Raw genomic sequence first — 27,541 nt, forward strand, 5'->3', positions numbered from 1 at the left:
CAAATATTTGTAAACAAGATGTGATGTTTCATGTAATTTTTTTTTAAATGCATGCAGAACAATGGATTAGGCGGCAGGCAGATGTGTGTACGAGATGGACTTCATGTAGACTCTTGCAGGAGTGTATTGTTGGAGTTGACAGTGCTACAACACGTGTTGTGTGAGCTGGTGTACATTATAAATCACAAAACTATATTAGCCAAAGAACTTTTTTCTTTTTTTTTCAGCTAATGGTGTAGACTGGATGGGGGATGAAACATTGTAAGGCAGAAATTTGATGAAACTGTATAGTTGGTTGAGTAATGACGCTGTAACGACGTCATAAAGACAATTTGTGGAACCCTCATGTGATAGGTATGTTCATAGGAAAGTGTTTAGACAAGAGAAACACTCACTCACCATGCTCACGAAAGTAATAACCTTGCTCACACATTACTTCACATTTTCACTGGTGAGTCACAACTAGAAGAAGGTGATAAAAATTATTGTCGTCGTTAAACAACACATCGCAGTCACCCGCACACTGTAAAGCGCTTTCTTTCAATATTTAGTCCATTTTATACTGACAATCCTTACAAAACTTGACACCTGATAAGGTTTTAGCAGATCAGATAAAATAAGATCGTAGAAAAAGACGCAAAACACTGTGTAAATAAATGTGGCAGATTACCCGACTTGAGGCAACGACTGTGCTGTGTGGCAAGGATTCAAAAGTACCCTTCACTGATGCCTTGCTGGTAGCATCCCCATGCCATATATGATAGATATCCTCACACCTTCAGAAGTAAAATATATGCCTCCCTTATTGTCTAGGGGCTTTAATGTATTTATCTGACCTGTAATACAAAGGCACAAAGAGGTGTCAAGTGCGGCAAGTGAACTTGTTAAATTAAGTGAAGCAAATGTACCGCTCACTGCCTGCAGCAGTGGAGACCAAGCATTTTATAGTGTTTTACAGCTCCATTACTTGACTGGACGTCCTGACTCTTCATTAACATTTATCAGGGTATGTAACTGACTGTTATTTGACCGTCTAGTGGGCGGACTCGAAATGTACAGATGAAGGGCATGGTCTGAATTCAGTCACTATGCCACTACTTAACCCTCTTTCGGCTACGTAGCTCAACTGAACTGCAAGTAATGTTAAACAAGTAACGTTTTATGTAAAACAGAATTTTAGTCATTAATGTCGAGGGATCAATGACTTTAGTGTTCTTCACGTTTACAGCTAAGAGTGCACGGTCAGGCAGTGTTGGAATGAAATTCGAATAATGACCCTAAGGAAGTGAGGTATATACTGTGTAACACTGGTGATGGTGAACACTATTATCCTTGTATCATTATCCTTGTGATGCATTGCAATTCTTCAAAAACATACCCTTTCCAGGCCATCATGACCATGGTTCCTGAGGCCTGGCAGAATGATGCGCTGATGCACCCAGAGAAGAAGGACTTTTACCGGTGGTCAGCCTGCGCCATGGAGCCCTGGGACGGACCTGCTCTCATGACTTTCACTGACGGACGCTACATTGGAGCAATTCTGGATAGGTGGGTACCATTCCACCCTGGTTTTAATACATTCTCCTTCCCAGACACCTGACACACTTGCACATGAGGAATGAAGCAGTGAGGGGTTCTCTCACTGTATTTAGCTGTAAGACAGGTTGGTGCAACACGGGCCAGTTTGCGTCATGCTACAAAAGATAACATGCAGAAGTTGGCATCTGTGTCTGTCCCTCTCCTGAATTTGTGTTTGCTCCTATGATGCCTGATTTGTTCAAATTAAAGCATATATTTACTGCATTTTTGCTTGTAGATGCACAGTAGATTACAACATAAGAAGCTTCCGGGAAGCTTGATAAGTCTTAAAATGATCTGTGTTTGGCATGTTTAATGTTCTGGATGGAATGAAAGTCTATAAATAAGCTTAAGCTTAAAATTAGGTTGATCAGTATTTTACAGCCATCCATGATTAGTTCCTAAGGAATGATCACTCATTAGATTTATTTAAGCTTGCAATTGAAATATGCACTATATATGACAGGATCATCAAAGCATCCTGATGTGATTGATTTAAAATGAGTAAAAATTACAAAAGAAAATGTTGGTTTTATGGAGCTGTGACCATGCTTTGAGCCGTGTTGATCCACTACAGAGTGTTGTCTCCCAAGCATTACCAACATGCATGTCACTGGGGTGTTACATTGTGAGGCACAAAACTAGTCATTACAGCTTCTCATGTCCTTTGATTCCAATAGGTAGTGCATATACAACACATGATTTCTTAAATATCTATTGTCATTGTAACTGTGTAAGTAAGCATTAGTATGTCTGGTGGTGGAAGTAAATATTAAAAGGGGCATTCTTTGTATGATTAAAAGATCTGATTTCACTGAAATAAGCAGAGCTGGTCACTTTGTTAATCACTTCTGCAAATTGCAAATTACAAAATTGCAGGAGTGTCATTTTGTTTCCAAATTTGCATTTGGAACAAATTTTATACAAAAATTTTTACTTTGCATCTGTGGAAGTATTCCCACATATGCAGACTTGCTCACAAACTTACTCTTGTTCTCGACAGAAAGTCAAATATATTATATTAATATGTACAGATTTAAAATGTAATCTATATTTTACATTTTATCTTGTATTTTCCATTCAGTACTACAAACAGTTTCCAAATTTTGTAAAATCATTTATTGTTAGTTAGAGTAGTTACATTACTCAGACTAGCAATAGATGATACAGATACATGGCTGTAGGTAGTGGTTGAGTAACAAGAATGCTTTTAAGGCTCAGGTTATAAAGAATACCAACCTGAACTAAATTAAATCCTTTAATGGTAAGTATCTAGAATCAGATTAACCTACTGTGGCAGTACTGAAAGGTATACATATTATTTGCATTTGCAGAACTGCAATATCAGGAAGTTTGTGACTTTGGAGTTACAATTTTTTTCTTTCTTTTTATTAGGGTGATCAGCTCTGGTAATAAAAAGTATCAGTATCTACATATGTGTATCATGACAGTAATTTAAGTAAAAATTATCTTAAATGTACTTATAAAGCTATCATTGAATATTTACAAATCATGGTTCATTATAAACTGTTGTTTAAGTGCAGCATTTTCTGTATACAAAGTGTGGCACTGAAACATGAATGCCCCTTTGTGGTCAATGTGAACTAATAATACAAACACACACTCACACACAACAGCCAGAAAGACATTGAACAACTAGGAAACAATTCCATGAATGGATCTCACATTCTATGTGGATTTCAATGTAGCTTGTGTTCAGATCCACCCTTTGAAGAAAACCCAATGCAAGCCTGGTGTTTATGTTTAGATAATGAAAATAATACTTGTTTTAACAGATTTTTTATTAATTATGTCTTTTCACTCCAAAATCTTTGTAATCTGTAGCTGATGGGAATAATGTTGATCGGCTCATTTCCATAGCAGAGATTGATACTCTCTAATTGGATATTACCATGCATAGCACTGCTTCATCCTTATGCCTAAGTTGATTAAATGCTTCTTATGCATTCTTCTTCTTGACACACACACTTTATCTTCTTTTATTTTATTTTACTGCATTTTTTTTAACGTATTCATAGTCTTTCTGTTTTTACTTTCATAGTTAAGAAATTACTAACAAGCATCTAACCACACTTCTTATTTCTTGAAATTATAAAGGCTTCTAGGGAACACTTTGAATTTAGGTACTTATTTCCTTTTGCTAGACCTAAGCATCCTCTGCATTATTTTTGTTGATGAATACTTCCTCAAGCTTGAATGCATGAATCTGTGTTTCAAAACTTGTACAACATAGAACACCAAACTTGTGGGCTGTGAATGGCAGAGAATGACTGATTTTGAAGAAACAAGCCTTCAAAGTTCTCAGGATTCTGCTGGACAAATGTGTGCAAGATGCTGAGAGAATCATAGCTGTCTTTAAGCACAAAATTCTTCGCTCTTTGGATGGATCTTGTTCAGAACACCTCCTCAAGATGCAGACAGCAGAACACTAACAGCCTCGTTTCAAACTCTCCCTTCAACAGGAATGGTCTGCGTCCTTCTCGCTATTACGTCACCAAAGACCGAGTGCTGGTGATGGCTTCAGAAGTGGGCGTATATGACACAGAGCCCGAGAATATTCTGCAGAAGGTAACCAGAGCCATCATCAGCCCGCCAGCTGTTAGGCAGTGAGCAGATTATCAAGCTGTGCAGAATTGGTGGGCTGCCGATTCCACTTGCCCAACAATCTTCATTAACAGTCACATCATAATTCACATCATCATTTCAGGACGTGATCAAGAACATGCTCATTTGTGTTTTCATAGACCACAGCAGCTCTGTTCTCATTATCATAATCACCTCACTGACACGTAGCAGCTAGTGTTGAGATGACGAATTGTGAAGAAGGCTGAGGTGTCGTGTCTGTAATGGGTCAGACTCTGGGAAGAATCATACAGTGTTCACTATTTCATAATGTACTATGTTGGTTGCAGTCTGAATAAGCTGAGTTTAGCAAGTATGTTACTGATGTGATCTTTCTCAAAGTCTCCCATTGCCAACCCAAAAGGTAAGTTATATCAGGTAAGAAGAACAAGAGGATCTGCACATCTTTAGCACACCATACTGTTCCATTTAAAATAAAAAGTAAATTACTTATGCTTACCTCCATATAGATTTATTTTTTGCAAATAACCCCTAGCACCTGTACTTTATTTAATCTGCAAAAAAATTTCTACCTGATTTTATATTTTCAGCTTTACAGGTCCTGATGACGCTGGAGAGGAGAGGCTTTGGCTTCTACATTGCACATCTGGCTGTTGACTTGCTTATCAGACACCACATTGAATCAGGCACAATGTTTAGATACAACTTTAGTTATAGTTGTTGTTTTTTCTTTTTTACATGTATATTCTTTTTCCATAAATATTGCATGTATAGAACATTTTCTATATTGACAGCAAACATGTGGAAGATGTTTGCCTACCAGCTGTAGACCATCTGCTAATGGATACAACATTGTGCCTGGCTCAGTATTGACAAGGGTTTGCAGAATATGCCCACTTAATTTCCAAATTCTTATTTGCAGGGTCGCCTGAAGCCTGGACGCATGTTGCTGGTAGACACCCAGGAGAAGATTCTGAGTAAAGATGAAGAACTCAAGCTGCAGATTGCCAGATCAAGACCTCACTCAACCTGGATCAAAGAACAGGTTAGTGATTTGTGCAGGTGTTTGGAATAGGAAAATGTTGACCGTGCTGTTAAATAAGTTTTCTTCTGTTCCTTTGTAATAACCTCACAGCTTTGAATTATATATGTAATTCTATGTGGTTCTGCTGCCCATAAGAACAGTATTGTGTGCAGTTACCTCAAAGTGACAAAAGGCCTGACCTTTTATTCATCTAAATGTGATATTTTGTATTAACGATTCCATTTTCTCTCTCACTCACATTTTCTTCTTTGTGCTCATCCTAGAAAGTTTTATGTACAGAATAGGCTCAAGTTAATGAAGATTAGGTCTGAAATTAGGAAAGATTTGGGTTTTATTTTATATGTGATGTGTATATACAGTAATTCTATTTATTTTTCCCCATGCTGCAATGAATTAGATGGTAAGAGTCCTTGAGAATTCATTAGTGTATCTGTTAGAATATTCATTATACATTTATGAAATAGGGGAACAAATTTTTTTCCCATTATATTTTAATAATCTTTTGAGAATTAACCTTGATAAATTTCTATAACCATATTAAATTTAATTGATGATACTGATAGTCATATCTTGAATTTATGAAATAGTATCATCTGTGTTTGATTGCCCTCTACAGTACAGTAAGATGCCCTTCCACATGCAGAACTGGTGCCATATCATCTTGAAATAGGCTGTGTAATGCATAATACTGGCTGATTTGTTTTGTTGTGTGTTTACATAAGTACGAAGAGATAAAGAATTATTGCTTCCCCACAGATAACCTTGGAAGACTTGTATGCTGCCCATGAAGGGAGTCTCGCATATGAGCCAGCTGTGGCAAATGGCCACGTTAATGGACTGAATGGGGATGGTGAGAATGCTGCCGTGATGCGCACGTTTGGTGGAGACCGGCGGTTGCTGATGAATGGATACACTGTGGAGACACTCAACTTGCTGCTGCTTCCCATGGTGACCACCAAGTTAGTATAATTCCAAAATTTCAGTGCAGATTTGTAAAAGAAATAAAAAGATAATGTATAATAATATACCTAATAAGTATGCATGATAGAATAATTGGTCATCATTAAAGATCTTCCGTACTGTAGAAAGAAGATGGGGAAGCAGTCTTATTTGATCACATAACCTTTGGTTTAGAGTTGGATTTATAAAGAAATCCTACTCCAACTCAGGTAATTTTGCCCTACAACTCCGACTATGACTGCCCCTTTGTTGTGAAATATCAGTGAACATTCTTTTAACATTCAGAATATTAAGATGATGCATTAATTTCAGGAAAGAAGCTCTGGGTTCCATGGGCAATGATGCCCCACTGGCTTGTCTGTCAGAGTTCCAGCCTCTCATGTATGACTACTTCAAGCAGCTGTTTGCCCAAGTAACAAATCCTCCAATTGATCCATTCAGAGAGAAAATTGTGATGTCACTTGCTTGCCCAATTGGTAAGAAAATATAGAAATTTGAGTAATTTCATAATAATCTGAAATATGATTTGGAAATGCTTTGAGATTTTCAAATATTTTTTTCAAATTTACTTATTTTAAGTTACATAATTTAATGTTTTAAGTCAAGCGTTTCAATACTAAAAGTTCTGCACTTTGTGCTTAAAGTTATTCCTTTAAAATTAATTGAAATGCATAAAGAAATTTATCAGCAGTTATTGAAATTTATCTTATCAGAAATGCTTAATGAAAATTAATTCTATAAGTCACTTAGTAGGAATTTGTTATGCTACTATGAGATGTTTTCCCAATTTCTAAATACATAGATTTGCAATATTATTTGTCACATAATTTAAATATTGAAAGTATGTGTTTTGTTTAATTTATTATGATTTAATTTCACTTCCTAACAAGTTTCAGGTTTCTTCTTAAGTTTTTATTTAAGTTTGTAAGAAGCATATTTAATGTTCTTTTCAGGAAAATTTCTCATTCCTGTCTTGACTTGCAGGGCCTGAAGCCAACATCCTGGAGCCAAGTGCTAGTCAATGTCATCGAATCTTCTTGGAAAATCCCATTTTGTCCTTACAGGATCTTGAAGTGAGTTCATTGTGATATTCACATGATATTTTCTTGCTAAATTGTGTCTCAGCAAACCCCCTGAACAAGGAATTTTAGCTTGTTATATATAAGGATAGACTTTATTACTTTGAGCACGTGGTTATTATGATGATCGGAGACATCCAGCACTCCATTTTTACCTTGCCTTCATCACAGGTGATCAAAGCCACCAAATACCGTGGCTGGCAGACCCATGTGGTGGACATCACATACCCATTGGGTGACGGAGTGCAGGGTCTGGTGCCAGCACTGGACCGCATTGCTGCGGAGTGCTGCAAGGCTGCCAAGGATGGGTACCAACTGCTGGTTCTGTCTGACAAGAAGGCTGGTCCTGACAGGTAAAGAAAGAGGGGTTACATTGTATGTGTTATCTTAAAAGTGAGAAAAATCTGCTTGCATAAATGTTAATTTTCATATTGTAAACTGTATGCTGTACATTGTGCAGGCTGCCGGTGAGCACACTGCTGGCTCTGGGCACCACCCACCACTCGCTGATTGAGGAGCGCCAACGCATGAAGGTCGGCCTCATCCTGGAGACGGGAGAGGCAAGGTAAGGTGCCATTCGATACAACAGCACGTTACTCATCACAGAGTAATGATGAAAAGATGGAAATAGGAAAGAGTATTTACAGGCTCAAGATAGCGCTAGTAAAAAGCATAGTCAGCATGTGCAAACTTGTATGGAGCTTTTCTAAAGCACGATGAAACAATGATGACTCAAAGCAGGATAACAGTGTAACTTATTGTGTCCATCAGATATAGTATAGTAACAGTTTAATGCATGCATTGCTAAAACCTAAAAGTTAATGTGGGTGAATCAGTGGCAGTGTTTTTTGTAAATATGAAATAATTACTCAATTTTGTCAATCTTTATTTGATAGGGACTAAGTGCAAGAAGATGGGAATGATGAGATTTACGAGCTTGCTGAATAAAGAGGTGAATGAATTTGGATAGTTGAATTCTGTGCAAGCATAAAGAGATGGAGTACAAAATGATAGAGAGAACACTGCAGGAATGTTGTGATGATATATTCACCTGGGAAGAATGAATGAGAATAGGATGATGAAAAGGCTTTGCAAAAATAAGATATATGCAATGGATGTCTGATAATGTTGCAGTATAACAGAGAGGTCTGAAGCATGTAAAAATTAGTTGCACTGATTTAAATGAATAGATACATGTGCATGATCATTCCTTTAAAGAAATTTCAAAGACCTGATATTAGAGTAAACTATCCTACACTTCACTAGATTGTTTATTTTTATTTATTTATGTATTTATTTATTTTTTTTATTTATTTATTTACTTATTTATATTAACCATTTATCATGTAACCTGCAGAGAAGTGCATCACATGTGTGTCCTGCTTGGGTATGGAGCCGACGCTATCTGTCCCTACCTGGTGTTTGAGACCATGAACACCTTGCTGGCAGAGGGAGTCATCAATTCCTCTCTCACAGAAAAGGATATCTTCAAGGTTAGTTGCTACTACATGATAACATTAAATTGTCCTCTTTGTGTAATGCAAATTTCGTTTAAAGATGAACTAATATAAACATACATAATGATGATGCCTTTTTTTGATGTTGTTGTTTGTGTGATGCGTCTCCCAAGGATCCTTCCAAGAAGATCGACGTGGGAAAAGTCAGTAGCTTTACTTCTTGAAACACATTGCATCCTGCTTCCTCTAGTTCTCTGTCTTGACCATTCGGCTTACAGAGAATCACTTTGCATTTACGTCTTTAATTCTGCTAATTCTGCATTCATACTCTTCTATGAACTTGGCCTTTATCATTCACATTATGTATTTTACCAAAACTTTTCTCACTAGCTGTATCTGATGCCTAAGTACCACCACAAGGGGATGGTGACAACAAATGAGTTTCTGTTAATTCTTGTCCTTATATCCCTGGTTGCTTGCTCAGATCATCTCACTTTCTTTTCTCTCCTTTTTTTTCACATAGGCTGCTCTCTGACCTGATATTTCACTGCATCTTATCTCTTGTCATCCATTCTACATCTCCATATCACTTTCTGTTGACACACTTACCTTTTAGTTGTTAAGATGTTGACTCTAAATTGGGCAGTTGCTTTTGACAAAGATGGTGTTTTCTGTTGTCAATAGAATTGGCCACAATATCTTATTATGAACTCCATTCCTGTCAATCCAACCATATGAATGTCACTTTGTCTCATTCTATTGGTTTATTAGTCTTCCTGTCTACTCTCTCTCTCTCTCTCTCTCTCTCTCTCTCTCTCTCTCTCTCTCTCTCTCTCTCTCTCTCTCTCTCTCTCTCTCTCTCTCTCTCTCTCTCTCTCATACGCATACAACATATACGCAGTCTAGAGCAGGATTATAAGTCTTCCTCTTTTCATTGCAAGGTGAACAGGGCTTGCAATGTGTAGGCAAAGGCTCAGTCTGGCCTAGGGTTCAAATCTGGTATCTCTCACTGTAAGCTAAACATGTTGACTGTCAGACAGAAAAGATGGTTATGTGTTGAACCTTAATTAACAGCCACTGTTTTACAAGTCACCCCATCATGGATTGGAAGACAGTTGTTATTTCAAGTTTCTGTATACATTGGCTTGCTTGTGCACACAGACTTGAGAAATGTGCCTCGTCTTGTGCCTCTGCTTGCCTGTTCATGCAATAGGGGTTTGAAAGCTGCACAGGTACCAGTGCCTTTATTTTGTCATGCAGAGTGAGTCATTTTTACTTTCATGCTTTTATTTTATGCCCTAGAGAGCCATCTTTCTTACAGAAAGAGCAATTTTAAATTTATTTCTTTTCTTCGTACATTAGCAGAAGTGGTCACTATTTGTGAAGCAGTAGGTATTGCTGGCAAAAAACTGTATAGTGCCAGTAGAATAATTTGATATGTGATACTAATATCCTCAAAATCAAGAATTACAGTTCTGTACTCAACATACATGTCTTAAATGGTGATTTCTGCTGCTATTCTTTATAATTCAAAAGTGTTTACTTCACTGGAAATCATTGTGCATTTCCTTCCAAAGAATTACGTTGATGCAATGGAACGTGGATTGTCCAAGGTGATGGCAAAGATGGGCATTTCCACCCTCCAGTCCTACAAGGGTGCCCAGATCTTTGAGGCTGTTGGCATCTCCTCAGAAATTATTGATAAGTGCTTTAAGGTAAGTGACTTACAATAGTGTGTGCATAATTTACGAAGTTTTCTTGGTATAAGAACCATGACCACGATGTGTAATGATCTGTTTTTAATAGTATACAGTCAGTCTTGTTTTGAACAGTTCTCTTGTATACTGATAACTGTTCATTATAGGGTACTGCATCACGGATTGGTGGTGTGACATTTGAGACGGTGAGCAAGGAGATGGTGGATCGACATGCCCTGAGCTACAGTGACCGTGAATGTGACACTTTAGTGCTGAGAAACCCTGGATTTTACCACTGGAGGAATGGTGGAGAGAAGCACATGAATGACCCATCAGCAATTGCAGATCTTCAGGTATGTTTTTTGTGTAGAACTGTACATGGATTTTGCACGAAAATACCTACTTGAGAAAAGATGTGTGTAATACTTGTTACTCAGTGTGTGTGTTGGGAATGAATAATTCAAATGTAATGCCTATGTATAATAATAAAAAGTAGTAGTATAACTGCATTGTGTTAGTAGAAGGTATATACTAAAACTTATGATTCTTTTAATCTTTTCAGGATTCTGCAAAAAACAACAATAAGTCCCAGTATGACAAATTCAAGGAGACGACAATCCAGGGTGTTCAGGCCTGCACTCTGCGTGGACAGCTGGAGCTTGTCAAGGGAGACAGTCCTATTGATATATCAGAGGTGAGCTTCAAGTTTAAATGTATATTTATTGGTAAATTATATTTTCTTTCACAAATATGTTAAGTATATGATTTTTAAATTTGTCATTATAGTAGTTTTGCAGTTATGATTTAGTAAAGTCTATTAATCTTGAGAGAATAGTTGCAAAGTATGTTTATGTACATGATTTATGTGATTCTTGCTATTCCAACAGGTGGAGCCTGCCTCAGAGATTGTGAAGAGATTTGCTACTGGAGCCATGAGCTTCGGGTCTATCTCCATTGAGGCTCACACCACCCTGGCCATCGCCATGAACCGTGTGGGAGCAAAGTCCAACACGGGAGAAGGAGGCAAGTGCTTGCTGTGTTGTGTGCAGAGAGTTTTAGATACTATAACATGTAGTATGGTTTGGAAATTATGGAGTTTGGTATTTTTTTAATACAGTGATGTTGGTATTTTTTTTAATACAGTGATGTGTAGTTACTGAAAATGTGATTGTTTTGTAAGATAGTTATATGATAACTTGGTTTTCCCAATAATTCCACTAAGGATTCTTTATGGGTCTGACAAATCCTGTCATTATTCTGTTGTGATTATGTAAATGAGCTTATGAAGCTTATTTTTTCCAAACTTTCAGGAGAGAATGCTGACAGATACATAAATCAAGATCCAGAGTTCAACAAACGTTCTGCAATCAAGCAGGTTGCCTCAGGGCGGTTCGGTGTGACTGCCTCATATTTGGCCAACTCTGATGACCTGCAGATCAAGATGGCACAGGGAGCCAAGCCTGGGGAAGGTGGAGAATTGCCGGGTTATAAAGTGAGTTACATTTTAATCTTTATATACATATTTTTAAAGGATTTGGCCTTTTAATCTTTATATACATATTTTTAAAGGATTTGGTCTTGAGCATTGTTTTATTTTGAGCATTATTCCAAATTTATGATGGAATATATAAACCTTTTACTTTCCTAGGTGACAGATGATATTGCCAAAACTCGACATTCAGTTCCTGGAGTGGGTCTCATTTCCCCTCCACCCCACCATGACATCTACAGTATTGAAGACTTGGCTGAACTCATTTATGACCTCAAGTGTTCAAACCCCAGTGCTCGCATCTCTGTCAAGCTTGTCTCAGAAGTTGGCGTTGGTGTTGTGGCATCTGGAGTGGCAAAGGTAAAGTTCTTCTCTTATCTCCACTGTTTGGATATATCACTCTATTTGTTATTGCATTTTTTTTTTTTTTTTCTCTCACTTGTATATTTCAGTTTTGGTACTTATAAGGTCACATAGTATCTTTTGATTTGTTACCTTCTTGCATATTGTCTTTCTTTTCATAACTGCATCAATTAGATTTCTTTATTTATGATGTGTGTGCTAGAATTTAATACTGTATTACACACACAGAATGCCTCTTCATGATTAAAAAATTATCTTGAGAATGGATCCCCTAACCTGCTGGTGTCATGAGATGCAGGTGTTATTTTGATGGTGATGGTTATTACAACAGTGATGGCTTCCCAGATGCAGTAAATAAGTAAGTTGTATACATGTGTATGTATATATATATGGTTTTTAGGGCAAGGCTGAGCACATCACTATCTCTGGACACGACGGAGGCACTGGAGCCAGCAGCTGGACAGGCATCAAGAGTGCTGGTCTGCCATGGGAGTTGGGTATTTCTGAGACTCACCAGACACTTGTCCTCAACAACTTGAGGTCAAGGGTGGTCCTGCAAGCTGATGGACAAATTCGTTGTGGTGAGAATCTCACAAACTTTCCAAAAGTTTTCTTTTCTAATTTAGAGACCAGTATATATATCCCTTTCCATCAGGAGGCAACAGAGCTACAAGTGTGTGGTGCTTTGTCTGGGATTGCTGACTTAGTATTTAGATAAATAAATAACTTGACTCATCATGGTTTAGTTCCTTGACTCATGGTTAGTTCCAGTTTAGTTAATAACACTTTTCAACTGATATATCAACTGATTTTATTTTATTTTATTTATTTTTTTTTTTCCCTCCCATTCAATATGAAACTTCCCACTTAAATACAAATATGAGTAGAGATCCAATTGTGTCATTAGGTGAGAACTTGTCTGACTGATCCAGATGCAAGACCTTTTTGGCTTTATCTTTGCTTATCAACTTCCTTGGAAATAATTGTTTTATTAAAAATGCACTGTTCATCCTCAGGTTTTGATGTTGTAGTAGCAGCAATACTTGGGGCTGATGAGTTTGGCTTCAGCACTGCTCCTCTCATTGTGATGGGCTGCACCATGATGCGCAAGTGTCACCTCAACACGTGTCCTGTTGGTATTGCTACTCAAGATCCAGTGCTGAGGAAGAAGTTCGAGGGCAAACCAGAACATGTTGTTAACTATCTGTTCATGCTGGCTGAGGAGGTTAGTTATAACAGAATTAATAATACAATACTGATTGTATTCTTATTTTGTGAGTTATTTTCAAAACTTTCAGCTTCCAAATTCAGTCATGAATTTACAGTTTCCACAGTTAGATATTAATTTCAAAATAATATTTTAAAAATGGGATTAGGGTTGAATACATCAGTGAGAAATGAAAACAAGATAATGTTAAATCATTTTGAAGTGGACATCACTGCTTCTGAGGGAACCAACAAAAGCAAGATAAGTAATCTGGAAGTATGTAGAAACCAAAGGAATGCACAGACAAGGTGTACATTACTTGGTGAATTGCCACCTTATTACAAAGCCTGCCCATGAAAACATAGATAGAAATCTATTCTTTCAAACTGGTAATTAATAATAATATTATATATATATATTTTTTAACAAAGGTGCTCTCTCCAATACTGTCATGATGACTGTCAACAGGTTCGTGAGTGCATGGCATCCTTGGGCATTCGCAAGTTCCAGGATCTTGTGGGTCGCACTGACTTGCTTCGTGTCCGTGAATCTTGCACAGATAAGGCCAAACTCCTGGACATGTCTCAGATACTGAAAAGTGCACTTGAAATTAGACCCGGAACAAACACTGTTGGGGGTTCAGTAAAGCAGGTAAGCCAATACAGGATGCTTTCTTATTGAAATTATACAGCTTGTTATATTAATATGGTTGTTGAAAGTAGGGTATAATTTAGAAGGATTGATTAGCCTGTGATTTCTGTGAGTCAGATAGCAGGTTCTTTCATATTACATTTCCTGTGTTCCCAGGGATCAGTCTGTCTCAAGATCTCAAGATTATCAGAGCATCATGTAGCTGGCAGTTGTTACATTGAACCCGAGATGATGGAAATTGATTGGTCTCATTATCATATTTCAGGACTTTGGACTTGAGACTCACATGGACCAGCAGATCTTGAAGGAGGCAGAGTCAGTGTTGAATGGTAACTCTGACAATGTCACAATCAACACCACAATCCACAATGAGGTCCGAGCATTTACATCCACTCTGTCCTACCACATTGCTCTGTAAGTACATTCATCTTTCAGCTTCTTTACTCTGTCAGGTTCCAAAAAAGGCTTATAAATTATTTATGCATTGTAATTTATATTCTTAAGGTTCAATGCATCACTGAGAAATTAAAACAAGAATATTAATCTTATTTTAAGTCTTGTAACTCATTTGTATGAAAACACTACATACGTTGGTATAGTTTTTGTTGTACCTCTTATACATGTTTGTGATGGAAGTAGACTTTGGTTCCTCCACACAAGTCAAATAGCTAAATGCAATTTTAGATGATTACAACACCCACTCTAGTGGTTCTCCTGGAAAAGAAAGTATACTAACAATATTCACCACATATGGATAGGAATGGCTTCTTCCCTTTTGGAAGAATGCTAGTTCTTATGACATTTAATGCTGTCTCATACAGTCATAAGTCTTCACTGGTTTTAGTCCCACCACTGTGCAATCCATTAGCCATTCTTGTAAAAAAAAAAAAAAATCCTTCCACAGAAAGTATGGAGAGGAGGGTCTTCCTGACAACAGCATCCAGATCAACCTGACAGGTTCAGCTGGCCAGAGCTTCTGTGCTTTCCTGGCTAAGGGTGTTACCGTCACTCTTGAGGGAGATTCCAATGACTATGTGGGCAAGGTGAGGAGATCATCACTGCTGTGAATTTTAAATTATTGCATGTACAAATGGGAGGCAATGATTATGAGCTGCTAATATGATAAAGAAATCCTTGATGGTTTGATATGACAGCTACGTAATAATGAAAGTGGAATTATCCAATTTATGTAATGGGAATGTTTTTTTATAAGGTATGAGGAATTAGAATAAAGAATAAGTGTTGATCAGATGAGTTACAGTGCTAGTGAAACTTTTCTGCCATAGCTTTCCCCATAAAGGATTTTGAAAAGTAAATATTAGTGTAGGCATATGAATGTACATGATTATCAAAATATTATTGATTATTGTTTATGGCATATTTCTCTTTTAAAGCAAGCACCAAGACATGCTTTATATATTTACTCTAATTTTCAGGGATTGTCTGGAGGTGAGATTGTGATTTACCCCCAGAAGAACATATCTGAAGACTACAAGACTGAAGATAATGTTATTGTAGGCAATGTGTGTCTGTATGGAGCCACCTCAGGGAAAGCTTTCTTCAGAGGAGTGGCAGCAGAGAGGTTCTGTGTTCGCAACTCTGGAGCCATTGCTGTGGTTGAGGTAAACCTCCTCCTTAGTGTGATATGCTGATGTAATAGAGGAAGTGTGTGTGCTTGTGCTGTTACTGATGTCACCTTAAACCACCCATTTAGATGGACAACATTTTTCAACCCAGTAACCATAGATTTAGTTCTCAAGGTGTACAGCAACTATTAGGAACAAGTTTATAAAGAGTTTAATAATAGCGTGAAAAATGTTGTGCTCTTAAGCTCAATTATGAACAAGGATCTCTGTAAATTAGTCTCAGGAAGGAATATATATATCTAGTGACTTCATTGTCTATTGGGACTACTTGGTCTGGTTATTTTTAAGCAAATAGAATTGTACTTCACTATCTGTGAAAGTTCAGAAGTTATCATGCTCTTCATCAATTGATTTGTGTAAATCCTTAAAATTCATATGCTGCAAACATTATTGAAAGCTGTAAATTAGTCATTGGTGGCACACTAGTTAAAAGCAGAATACTGCACACATTGCTCTAACATAGTAGCCATTTCTAGTATTTTCTGGTCATGTAAAAATAATTAAAACTTTTTTTTTCTTTTTTTACGTTTGTATGACATTTGCTTTACAATTTTGGAAATGCTCCTCAGGGAGTGGGAGACCACGGATGTGAGTACATGACTGGCGGACAAGTAGTAATTTTGGGCCCAACAGGGCGCAACTTTGCTGCAGGAATGTCTGGTGGCATTGCCTATGTGCTGGACACTAAAAATGACTTCTCTAAGTAAGGAATTCTTGTATTTTTACTGATAGAAGATAGAAGAATTGTAAAAACGTGAAGGCCTTGTCACATGATCAGTGATTGAGTGTGGTGGCCACACGCACTTCATAGCAGTTTCATTGATAAGTGTGGTTCACTTGGAGTTTTGTATTACTGATGAACCTTCCCAGGCAAGGATGGTTCTTCAAATATGTACATCTATGTTTGCATTTTTTTCACTCCTATGCTGAATAATTACTCTTGTCCACTGATCCTGGTACAAGGCCTTGTGGGTAACATTCCACTAGTAATCATATTCTCATGAAAGTTATTCTGACTTGTTTATTCTTAGCCATTCCAGTTTCCGATATTTAAATTAATCTCTTCATTGTAAGGAATCCTGTGTTTACTATGAGAACTGTAAATAAAAAAAAAACATGTTTGGAAATTAAATATCTTTTGCTTATGTTCCAGGAAATGTAACCAGCAGATGGTAGAGCTACTGCCACTGGAAATGTCTGAAGACCTGTCTTTAGTGGAGGATCTGCTTCATCAGTTCCACGACAAGACAGGGTCCCTTGTGGCTGCTGACCTGCTCAAGGACTGGCCAGCACAGGCCTCTAAGTTTGTGAAGGTAACTGTGTTGTAGTAACATACTTCATTAGGTTTAAACTTTTCAGTTACCATATATTTTATAAGATACAGCTACATCAGATACTTACTTCAAATAATGTGACATGTTGCCAATTTTCTTGAACTTAACACAAAACACAAGCAGCAGTCCTTTCAGCATTTGCATACAAAGATCTAAGTCATAAATATTGTGAAATTAAAATTGCTTTATGAATGTCATTATTGCCAGCATTTATTTTTAATGGCCTTAAGTAGCTTGTACACTACAAAATATGAATGTATTGTTTTAAGAGAACTTAACATAAACTTTTTTATGTGCTCAGGTGTTCCCATATGAGTACCAGCGAGCCTTGAAACAACTAGCTGAGAAGGAGGCTGCAGCCCAGCCTGTACCTGAGACTCCCAAGGTTGAGAAGCCAACATCTCCTGTGCAGGATATTGAAGAGACCGTCACTGATGCCGCCATGGAGAAGAAACGGCTTGAGAAAATCCTTGACAAGACCAGGTATGCTTGTGTTGGGGTTCTGGGCAGTAGCCTCATCCTGCAATTCATTTCCTATTTTTTCATGATGTTTGTGCTTCGATCCTGAATTATTTAAAATTTTCTGTGTGACAAGTGAAAAATTAATTGACAGTAAATTTATTCTAAGAAAGTTTTAGTACCTACTAAGTCATGTTACATGGCAAGAATATATCACTAGAAAAAGTTTAGTACCTGTCATGTTATATGGCAAGAATATCACTGGTTCTAGATATCAATCTCAAGTTAAATAGGAAGCTGATGGGAAGTAATTATAATTTTTCAGAGGCTTTGTTAAGTACAAGCGTGAGACCTCAATGTACCGACCTGCTGCTGAAAGGCAAAAGGACTGGAATGAGATTTACAACTTTGAGGGAGTGAGACGAGGATTGCGAACACAAGCTGCCCGGTGCATGGAGTGTGGTGTGCCCTTCTGCCAGTCCTCTCACGGCTGCCCGCTGGGGAACATCATCCCTAAGTGGAATGATCTTGTATTCAACAACAACTGGAAGGAAGCTCTGAACCAACTGCTCCAGACAAATAACTTCCCTGGTAAGTTTGTCACTTTTTATCATATAATTGTTTCTAACTTAAATTTATCTTTTCTTTTCTTTACCTTTATATAATTAACAGAGACATTACTGAATAGAAGGCAGCATTGTAGAGAAAATATTTAACTATGAATTTAAATTGAAAAAGTGTCATTTAATAAACCAATAGGTATGAAGATTGTAATAGATGTCATCAGCAGCTTCTAAAGAGTAAGAGCATTTGTATAAGCATTATTCATGAAACTAAGCCATCCAACCCCAAAAAGAAATATAAGAACATCAAATAAAATTATGGAAAGCCCCTTAGTCCATCTCCTCTGTGTGCTAAGTGTTCTGAAGTTTAAGCAGAAAATAAGATTCACCAGATTAACAAATAGCAAAAAATCAGGAATGAATAGAGTGCGTGCATGTGCATGTCTTCTCACTACATTTTTTTTCATAGGAAATTTACTTCCAACTGATGTTCACTGAAAATAATACCATGTGTGACCAAGAGAACCACATGAAAAGCTAAAGTTCTTGAATAAGTTAAGCACTGTATTTGATAGGTTTGAAAATATTGAGAATAACAATTAAATTATTATATTGTGATAAGAATAATTAAAATATTATTACATGGGCAGTATTATATTATGATGAGAATAATTAGAATATTACATGTGCAGTAAATTAACACTCAACAGTAAGGAAAGTGTGGCATGATATTCTGGCTGAAAATACTTATTGAACTTTACCAGCTTGTGAATAGTTTAGGTTTGATAGAGCTGGGTTTACAGAAGTTAGTAGGATATTGGTATACTGTTGTCAGATTGATGAGCTATAATGTGGAATTGCTTCGTGCTTCAGAGTTTACTGGCAGAGTGTGCCCTGCTCCTTGTGAAGGTGCCTGTGTCTTGGGAATCAATGAACTTCCTGTCACAATCAAGAACATTGAGTGCTCCATCATTGACCATGCTTTTGAGCAGGGCTGGATAAAGCCAGAGCCCCCACTGGTGAGGACAGGCAAGAAGGTGGCTGTGGTTGGCTCAGGACCTGCTGGTTTGGCCGCAGCTCATCAGCTCAATAAAGTAAGTCAATGTGGTTGCTATTTCCTGAAGATAGTTGACAACCAGTATAAAGGTTGCCCAAGATAATTGCACCAATATATTTTACTAAGTTATATTATATGCAGTATTTTCATTATCAATCATTGTTATATAATAACTCTATTATTCCACACATAGAGCAAAGCAGGTATTTTTCTAGGCATCTCATCAGCCAGTCACAAGGTAGCTGCATCATCATGTGCACTGGGATGCTGTTCTGTAGCTTTCCTTTCAGTGCTGTTACCATTGAAATGACTGGTTTGCTTAAGTGCTTATGAAAAGGCTTAATGATTGAATTTTACTGATGATGAATTCTTCATTGTTCTAGAGATATAAGAGGGGGGAGAATTATCATAATACTGCAGCTTATTTTTTCATATTGTTTTTAAATTAAAATTTTTAAGGAGTTCAGTAGAGACTTGCCACTGAATTCTAGACAGAATACCATGGCCATTTTATTATGCCACAGATTCTTGTTATGAATGAACAATGTAGCATATTATTAATGCTGACTTGATGTACATAAGGCAACCAAGCAAAGTACCATGAGTGATATTGCTCCTAAGTTCAGTACATGACAATTTAGAACCTTATGATCTTGAGATGCAGTTCAAAAGTTGTAAAGTCAAGAGTTAAAGAATTTAAACTCCCTTGTGTCAAATTAATCTATCAATTTCTCAAGGAATAGACACTGCTCTCATATCAGCAGTGGAAATGTAATGGTGAAAGTTGAATCTTTAATATCTGCCGACAGGCTGGCCACTTGGTGACCGTGTTTGAACGTAATGACCGAGTGGGAGGGCTGCTGCAGTACGGCATCCCCACCATGAAACTGAGCAAGGAAGTGGTACAGAGGCGAGTGAACCTACTGGCAGAGGAAGGCATCACATTCAAAACTGGAGTCAATGTTGGGAAAGATATCTCTGCAAAGGTAAGGTGGAAATTTATATCTTGTATATTTTGAATTCAAAAGTATGGCTAGCCTACAAACCTCATCTCTTACTGTCTTGCAAGTTCCATCCCTACTTTTACTCACTATTCTCCATATCCCTTCTTTCACCATATTATGTCCATCTTAATAGTATAGTGGACATTTTTTGCACTCATACCAAGTGATATTAAGATTTTAATGTTATACTTATTGCTCTTTTTTAGAAGGTATATTTGAAGCCTAACTAGTGTTTAAAGAACTGCATCTTAATACACTGCTATCCATAAGTTAGAACTCAACCAAAGGACACCTCCCACCCTGGGCTCCTTGGCTATCCACGCCTTGATTATTTATGCTTCTTTAGCTCTTTCTTTTGATCTAATGTTTGATATATTATGATGGTTTTGTTTTCTAAATCAAGACTAGATAGGAAATAGAACTGTTAATGATGATAACCCTCTGCTAAAATCATACATGCATGCCTCTCTGATTTACAGGAACTGCAGGATGAGCATGATGCTGTACTGTTGTGTATGGGTGCCACCTGGCCCAGAGACTTGCCCATCACCAACAGGCAACTGGAAGGCATCCACTTTGCCATGGCCTTCTTGGAGACCTGGCAGAAGAAACAAATGGGGAACAAGATTGATGTCACTCCTCTCAGTGCAAAAGACAAAGATGTCATTGTTATTGGTGGAGGTGATACTGGTTGTGATTGTATTGGAACATCTTTGAGACAGGTAAGTCAACCTTTGATCACCAACTGGAATATTATAGATGAAAATCTGTTCCTGAGCCATAACGGATGCTGTAGTGGTAAAGCAAAGGCTTTCTAAATGACACGAGCATCTTACTCCTGCTTAGTACTGTGCAGCTTTGGTAGCTTCCTCTGATTGGTGGTGCCAGGAAATAAATTCAACCATGGACAGGAACCTAACACCTCACCATTATTAGAATTTTTCAGCATAGAGCACATAAGCTCAAGATTCTCTGTCTCTTCTTGATTTGCTCATTCCACCAAGGCTCTCTTATCTCTTAGCTTAGATCTCTATGTAGCTGCTGAGCTCCATATGCCCATGAAGTATTAGGCAAACTCTGAAAAGATGCCATCAAAGTGTCTTATTTCAGGGAGCAAAATCAATCACCACATTTGAGATCCTGCCTCAGCCACCACCCTCCCGAAGCAACGACAACCCATGGCCCACTTTCCCAAGAGTGTTCAAGGTGGATTATGGACATGAAGAAGTGAAGGTCAAGTTTGGCAAAGACCCAAGAGCGTACAGCACGCTCACGAAGGTATGTTACTGATCATTTGTCTGAAGTGTGGCAATGTTTTCTTGATGCCATATCATTACTGCTAAACTGTGCCACATCATTGTGTGTGTGTGTGTGTGTGTGAGAGAGAGAGAGAGAGAGAGAGAGAGAGAGAGAGAGAGAGAGAGAGAGAGAGAGAAACATAGTTTTTTGACCAAATTTACATTTATTTAGTTATTCCAGTTTTTGTAATTGATTTGTTTGGTAAAAATTTGTCAAAAACTGAAGTAAACTTTTCCATACATTCTCAAAATCTTTGCTTTCTAATTTTATAACACAAACATAAAATAAAACAACAATGAAAATTTGCAAATGAAACTAATAAATATGAATACAAATATAGATATTTCATAATTAGTTGGTTTTTTTTTTTGCATACATATGTATTACTGTTTTTTGTACATGTGAAAGTTGAAAATACAGTGAGTGATAAGAGATGACAACCTTCCTGCAGGAGTTCCTGGATGATGGGTCAGGGAAGGTGGCAGGTGTGCGCACCATTCAGGTGGAATGGACTAAAGATGAAAATGGTCGCTGGAAAATGGATGAAGTTGAAGGGTCAGAGAAGGTGAGTGTTTCACATGATAATGGTTATCAAGTTAATTCATTAATCCAAGTTGTGAGTGCAATAGTGATAGTATGACTGATTAAATTTTTTTTAAAGATTTTTTTTTAAAGGTAGCAAGTCTCAGGATTGATGGGATGAGTATCAGCTCCTAGATTCACTCAGTCAAAAATTATTGAGAAATGCACTGGAGAAAGAAACAGGCCATTCTATTATACAGTTTGAGACCCTGGACTGGATGACATTACCAACTCATCAACTACATGTTCTCCATGACACTTTTAACCCCCTCACATACCATGATGTGATTAACTTGGAACCCAAAGCATGTCACTTTGAAAAGAAAACCCCCTAGTTACTTGTTATTGACAGCAAGGAGTGGAAGAAATCCTATTTTCCTGAACTCTCCATCAATTTTATTATTTAATTTTACAGATTGAAGATCTTTAGTTATGTTGAAATACAGTGAAATACATGCGTCTTCAGTACATTCACTTTTTCCAGCCAGCTGTTAGAATTGAATAGATACAAGTTTTATTTTGAAACCCCATGTAATGTTCCTTTTTTACTTCATAGGTTTACAAGGCTGATATGGTGCTACTGGCCATGGGCTTCTTGGGACCTGAGAAGTACATCATCTCTGAGCTAGAGTTGGAGCAGGACCCACGCTCCAACATCCGCACTCCCAATGGCAAATACTCCACCAGTGTAGATAAAGTCTTTGCTGCAGGAGGTAAGTCTGCAGCTGGTTCCTTATTCCCTCAAGAGTATTAATAGAAATTTTTCTTTATCATTTAACCCTCCCCCACCTCTCTCTCTCTCTCTCTCTCTCTCTCTCTCTCTCTCTCTCTCTCTCTCTCTCTCTCTCTCTCTCTCTCTCTCTCTCTCTCTCTCTCTCTGACCCACAGGATGTTTCCCCACAGTATATTTACTTAACACAGTCCCCCACCAAAGCATATCAGGATTATTCTCTGAAAACTCTAACATTTAATCTTCTATTTTCATTCTTTCTGGTATCTCACAGTCATCAATCTACTCTTGTGCTCAAAACTCTCATGGTGATGTAGGTAACCAGAATTCATTCCTTTTCCCTTTCTATATAGTTAGTCTGTTCCTTCCTATCCTTTCATTCATTGGCTAATAGGTGGAGCCTAAACTATTCCTGTAAACTTGTAGCTGATGGTCAGTGACTTTTAGCCACTTAATACATTGCAGCTCAGACATGCATTTAGTGAATAAATTCTGTAGCATAGAAGGATGATTTTGGAATATTCTAATAGAGGAAAACAAGGAAATATCTATTCCAAAATCATCCATTAATGGTGCAGAATTTATTCACTAAATGGGATGTCTAAGCTGCAACATTTCAAGTGGCTAAGAGTTTTACTCCAGTGCTGAAGGAAGAAGCACAGGAACTGAAATCTAAGCTGCTCTATAAGTTTGCTACTGATTTGATGGTGACTGTGATCAGCCTGTTTCCCAAAAACAGTTGGATAATTTATGGCACTGCAGTTCATTGCCAAGCGTGGAGTTTATTCTTGGTTTTGAAGGTTGAGCTGGCAAGACCCAATTCTTGGTTTTGAAGGTTGAGCTGGCAAGACCCAAGCAGACATTCACTGAGGGAAGGTTGTAGGTGACATCTTCCCTTTCCTCCCTTCTTGCATTCCTCTCCTCCCACATCCCTTTTACATGTCACATTTACATCATGTAAAACTGTCCCATCTGAATGTTGATCCGGCTCTTGCTGACTTCACCTTCGAAGCCAAGAGTAGACTCCTTAATGAAACACACCTGGCAATGCACTGTAGTGCTATAAATTAGGGACAGTGTCAAACAAGTTTTACCAAAGTGTGATATGGATCCAACCCATAGTTTAGAGGATATTTGTAAAAAAATTATGCCTCATTGGCTCTAATATAGATAGTTACTTTGAGTTTGTCTCTTAACACTAAGAAATTAAATCTCTTATTCTCTGTAGTCCACTTTATCACTGGACAACAATAAATATAATGACAGTGGGTTATGATCATCTTGATAATCTTCAAGATTAATAAGAGTAGGTTATGATCATCTTGATAATCTTCAAGATTAATAAGAGTAAAAAAGATAACACATTTAAGTACAAGTTTGAGACAAAGTGTTTATAACACTTATTCTGTGCTGAATTTTCATGGAATTAACAAGCTGTTGTTGTAAATAAATATTATGGTTGGTGATAGAATTTTCTAGGGTATGGAATATGATGGTGATACCAGATTTTAGATAAAGTACAAAAGGAAGGGAATATCTTTTTTTCAACAAAATGTAGGTATTGGACAACAAATTCTGCAGATGAGTGTGTCACGCACATTGCAGAGTTGTTTTCAACACCTACATATTGTCTTAGAAATGGTGGCCTATTTCCCTTTTTCTTTTTATGTAAAATCTGAAAATCTCATTGTTTTTGAGAGATTCTTTTTATCTCATGCAATTTCTTTATAATAAATAAGTTTGTCTGTTTCCTTAAAAATAAGCATAAAATAAGTGATGTAAACATCTATAACCCCTGTTATCATCATTTTACATTTGGTCAGATTGGACTAAAATTAAACAGCCATAATCCACCACCATTCTACAGTCCAGTGTGGAGAAACATTTTTATGCTCTAAGTAGGGGACTGGCTGCCTCAAGCCACTATTCAGTCTGACAAACCATAAAGAAATTAACTGTGTATGAAGGAGAGCAAGTATTTATTGGTCTACCATGATGGCTATACTATGCACCAAATCCCTCAACTCTATAGAATAATGTGTTGGTGTATGAAACTAGATGGAATAATAAATGGGTAGGTGAAAAGTACTTAGGGCCGTAATGATCTTCACTCATCCAAAATAGATATATGGATAGAGAACATGGTACCCATTAGAGCCTATTCAATAACAACTAATTGTCTGCTTTACTTCAGACTGCCGGCGAGGTCAGTCCCTGGTGGTGTGGGCTATCAATGAAGGACGACAGGCAGCACGAGAGGTGGATGCTTACCTCATGAACATCTCCACGCTGCCTGTGACAGGAGGAGTCGTCCAGATCACACAAAAAGGGTAATGGCCATGCTGCTTCCTGGTGATAATCAAGCTACAGCCTCGAATCTTATCTTGAGAGTCATCGTTCTCCTGAAAGAGAAAACACAAATATCTTAGTTCATGTTTTACCATTCTGGTCTTCACTCAAATGAATTAACCAGGAAATACATGAAGGATTTTCTTGTTACCTGTTTAGTGTATTTTGATAGTACACATCTCCTTGTAATATTATAATGAAACCAGTGTAGGATGGCGACAAAAACCACAGCCTACATTTTATGAACCCTCTCAATTGATGCAGCGTCCTAGCCAACAGGAATGAATGTGCAAGGTTTCGTCATGCAAGGAAGAATAAGGAGCAACATGATCCTGAGGCATATTCTTTCCCTGGTGTATATATCCATTAACTGTACAGTAGCAGAGTCTAGATGCATACACACATCAAATCAGTATGCCTGACTGATTTTCCAACTTGTATAACCTACCATATCTAGTTGATTTTTCTAGACTGCAGGTTTTATTTGCACAAATGTATACAACCTTTTAATGATAGAGGATAGAATTCAGAATAGGGTCAGAGCTATTCTTATTAATTTTATGAATGTGAATTTTACTTGTAGATGGATGAAAAAAGTTCAGTATTATTCTCTTGTTTGGAAGAGTAACATTCCCTCCTTGCACAGTGGTAGCTACCTTGATAATCTTAGAAGTGTGCTGCTGTATATCATAAGATTTGATGTGGACTTGGAGTAATAAAGGTAACTACTGTATTTTAGTGCTCTGTAAAAATAATACTTGTTGTTGACATAAATATTTAACTCCAGAGAATGCCATATTTTACTGCTCTTAGGAAATGTGTAAAGCAGCGGTGATCAAAGTTGTTGCTGTCTAGATAGTGTTAAATAAGAGTATTGCCTCATATACATTGGACTTTAGTAGTAAGAAGGAAAGCCTGTGTTGGAAGAGAGGATAAGTTCCACAGTTCATGGCTGATTGATCCATTCAATATGTAACATTACTTAAAAAGCAGCACATATTGCAAAACACTGGCTTGTGTAAACTTCATCTGCCCCAAACAATTAAGGGTTATGCATTACTTGTAATTGTAGTTAATACAACTAACATGACAAATCCTCTTTCCTCATATTAAATAGACACATTAAAAGTCCAATAGCAAAGTGAATGGTCGCTATCATACATGAGCAAACATATCATACTGTACTTCAAGAAATATTTACAACGTATGTTGTACAGAAATATCCTTTCCAGAAAAAAAGATTCTTGCAATCTTAACATCCAAGTTAAGTACAGTGATTTTGTGCAGGTAACAAAGGCATATTTTATTACTGAATTTGGTGCAATAACTATCTGAAGACTGTAATAAAGTGAAATTCGTGTGACATCTTGAGGCGGGACTTGACAGTGTTTCTTACTCTTGACTCCTCTGTCACCACCACCACTGTGCTTTGGATACTATTTGCATCATCAAGCAATACATTAAAATATCTTTCAGAATAATATTTTCAGATATTTCTAAGAGAACCATAGTTATATAATATAATACAATATATATATATATATATATATATATATATATATATATATATATATATATATATATATATATATATATATATATATATATAAATTTAAGCCGTCTATTCGTGTCTTATCATAATGTTAAGCATCATTCATTTTGCTTCCTTTACTGCTTTATAAATGCACATTATCAGTGTCTGAAATCTAGTACCTAAGACAGCCACTTGGCAAAATTTGAGTGTCAGGAGTTGTGGTGACAGAAGAATCAATAATACATTGTAACATGTATTATATTGTATTCTCAAATAAGCATTGATGTGATTCATTAGTCCAATGTCTTGTGTACCAATGTTACAGTTTGCATATTTCCACTGCCAAGCAGCCTGTGTTAGAGGTGCCATCACCCCAACGTGGGGCCACAAGGCTGCAAAGTTTATATGCATTATTTTTATTGTCTATTTAATTTTTGAGAACTGAAGCCAAGGATTACTTCATGCTTTGATTGAGAGCTTTATTTTGTACTATAATTATTATTCATAGGAAATTCCGTCTGTGTTGTCTTTTGTCCATTAGCACTCAATTCCCAACTTGTTACTGTAAGTCAGAATGATGTGAAGCTCATTTAATGTGTATCTAGGGAGCTGCAGCTCTGTCAACTGCATGTGATAGTGATGCCTGGTCAATGCGAAACGTTGTCTTCCATAAATTATGGTAGATAAGATAACAGTATTGAGTGTCGTGTCTATTGATATCCAGTTGTGGTACATTGTTGATGTTAGAAGCGTCCAAGACAGGGGGAGGCTACATGTCCTCATACACTGAATCTGCATGTTGCCCTTCTAAAGCACACACTAAGCTACAGTGCATTTTATCCTAATTAAACTTT

The 27,541-nt window shown here is 37.2% G+C and overlaps 1 protein-coding gene and 1 long non-coding RNA gene across 2 annotated transcripts in view; one reads left to right on the forward strand and one right to left on the reverse strand.

Moving 5' to 3' along the window:
- LOC135108749 (uncharacterized) overlaps positions 1-27,023 on the forward strand; it is a 95,606-nt gene extending 68,583 nt beyond the window's left edge. Inside the window, 32 exon segments of the mRNA XM_064019831.1 lie at positions 1,388-1,548; positions 4,062-4,167; positions 5,105-5,227; positions 5,984-6,186; positions 6,500-6,663; positions 7,172-7,260; positions 7,438-7,619; positions 7,727-7,831; positions 8,624-8,759; positions 10,301-10,438; positions 10,588-10,773; positions 10,983-11,114; positions 11,308-11,443; positions 11,731-11,912; positions 12,069-12,269; positions 12,673-12,853; positions 13,289-13,497; positions 13,948-14,130; positions 14,396-14,544; positions 15,035-15,173; positions 15,567-15,752; positions 16,346-16,479; positions 16,930-17,089; positions 17,412-17,593; positions 17,895-18,160; positions 19,006-19,226; positions 19,999-20,175; positions 20,673-20,915; positions 21,304-21,471; positions 21,944-22,057; positions 22,631-22,787; positions 24,999-27,023. Of these exon segments, the coding sequence (XP_063875901.1) occupies positions 1,388-1,548; positions 4,062-4,167; positions 5,105-5,227; positions 5,984-6,186; positions 6,500-6,663; positions 7,172-7,260; positions 7,438-7,619; positions 7,727-7,831; positions 8,624-8,759; positions 10,301-10,438; positions 10,588-10,773; positions 10,983-11,114; positions 11,308-11,443; positions 11,731-11,912; positions 12,069-12,269; positions 12,673-12,853; positions 13,289-13,497; positions 13,948-14,130; positions 14,396-14,544; positions 15,035-15,173; positions 15,567-15,752; positions 16,346-16,479; positions 16,930-17,089; positions 17,412-17,593; positions 17,895-18,160; positions 19,006-19,226; positions 19,999-20,175; positions 20,673-20,915; positions 21,304-21,471; positions 21,944-22,057; positions 22,631-22,787; positions 24,999-25,138 (5,253 nt within the window). The 3' untranslated portion in view covers positions 25,139-27,023.
- On the reverse strand, positions 17,117-25,206 carry LOC135108812 (uncharacterized). The gene is made up of 3 exons (XR_010272476.1): positions 25,076-25,206; positions 17,936-18,082; positions 17,117-17,630 (listed from the first exon to the last, which is right to left on the reverse strand). It is a non-coding gene; the product is annotated as an uncharacterized LOC135108812 (long non-coding RNA).
- Positions 27,024-27,541: the final 518 nt, after the last annotated feature.

This window comes from Scylla paramamosain, chromosome 2 (genome assembly GCF_035594125.1).
Source record: "Scylla paramamosain isolate STU-SP2022 chromosome 2, ASM3559412v1, whole genome shotgun sequence".
NCBI classification, from domain to species: Eukaryota; Metazoa; Arthropoda; class Malacostraca; order Decapoda; family Portunidae; genus Scylla; species Scylla paramamosain.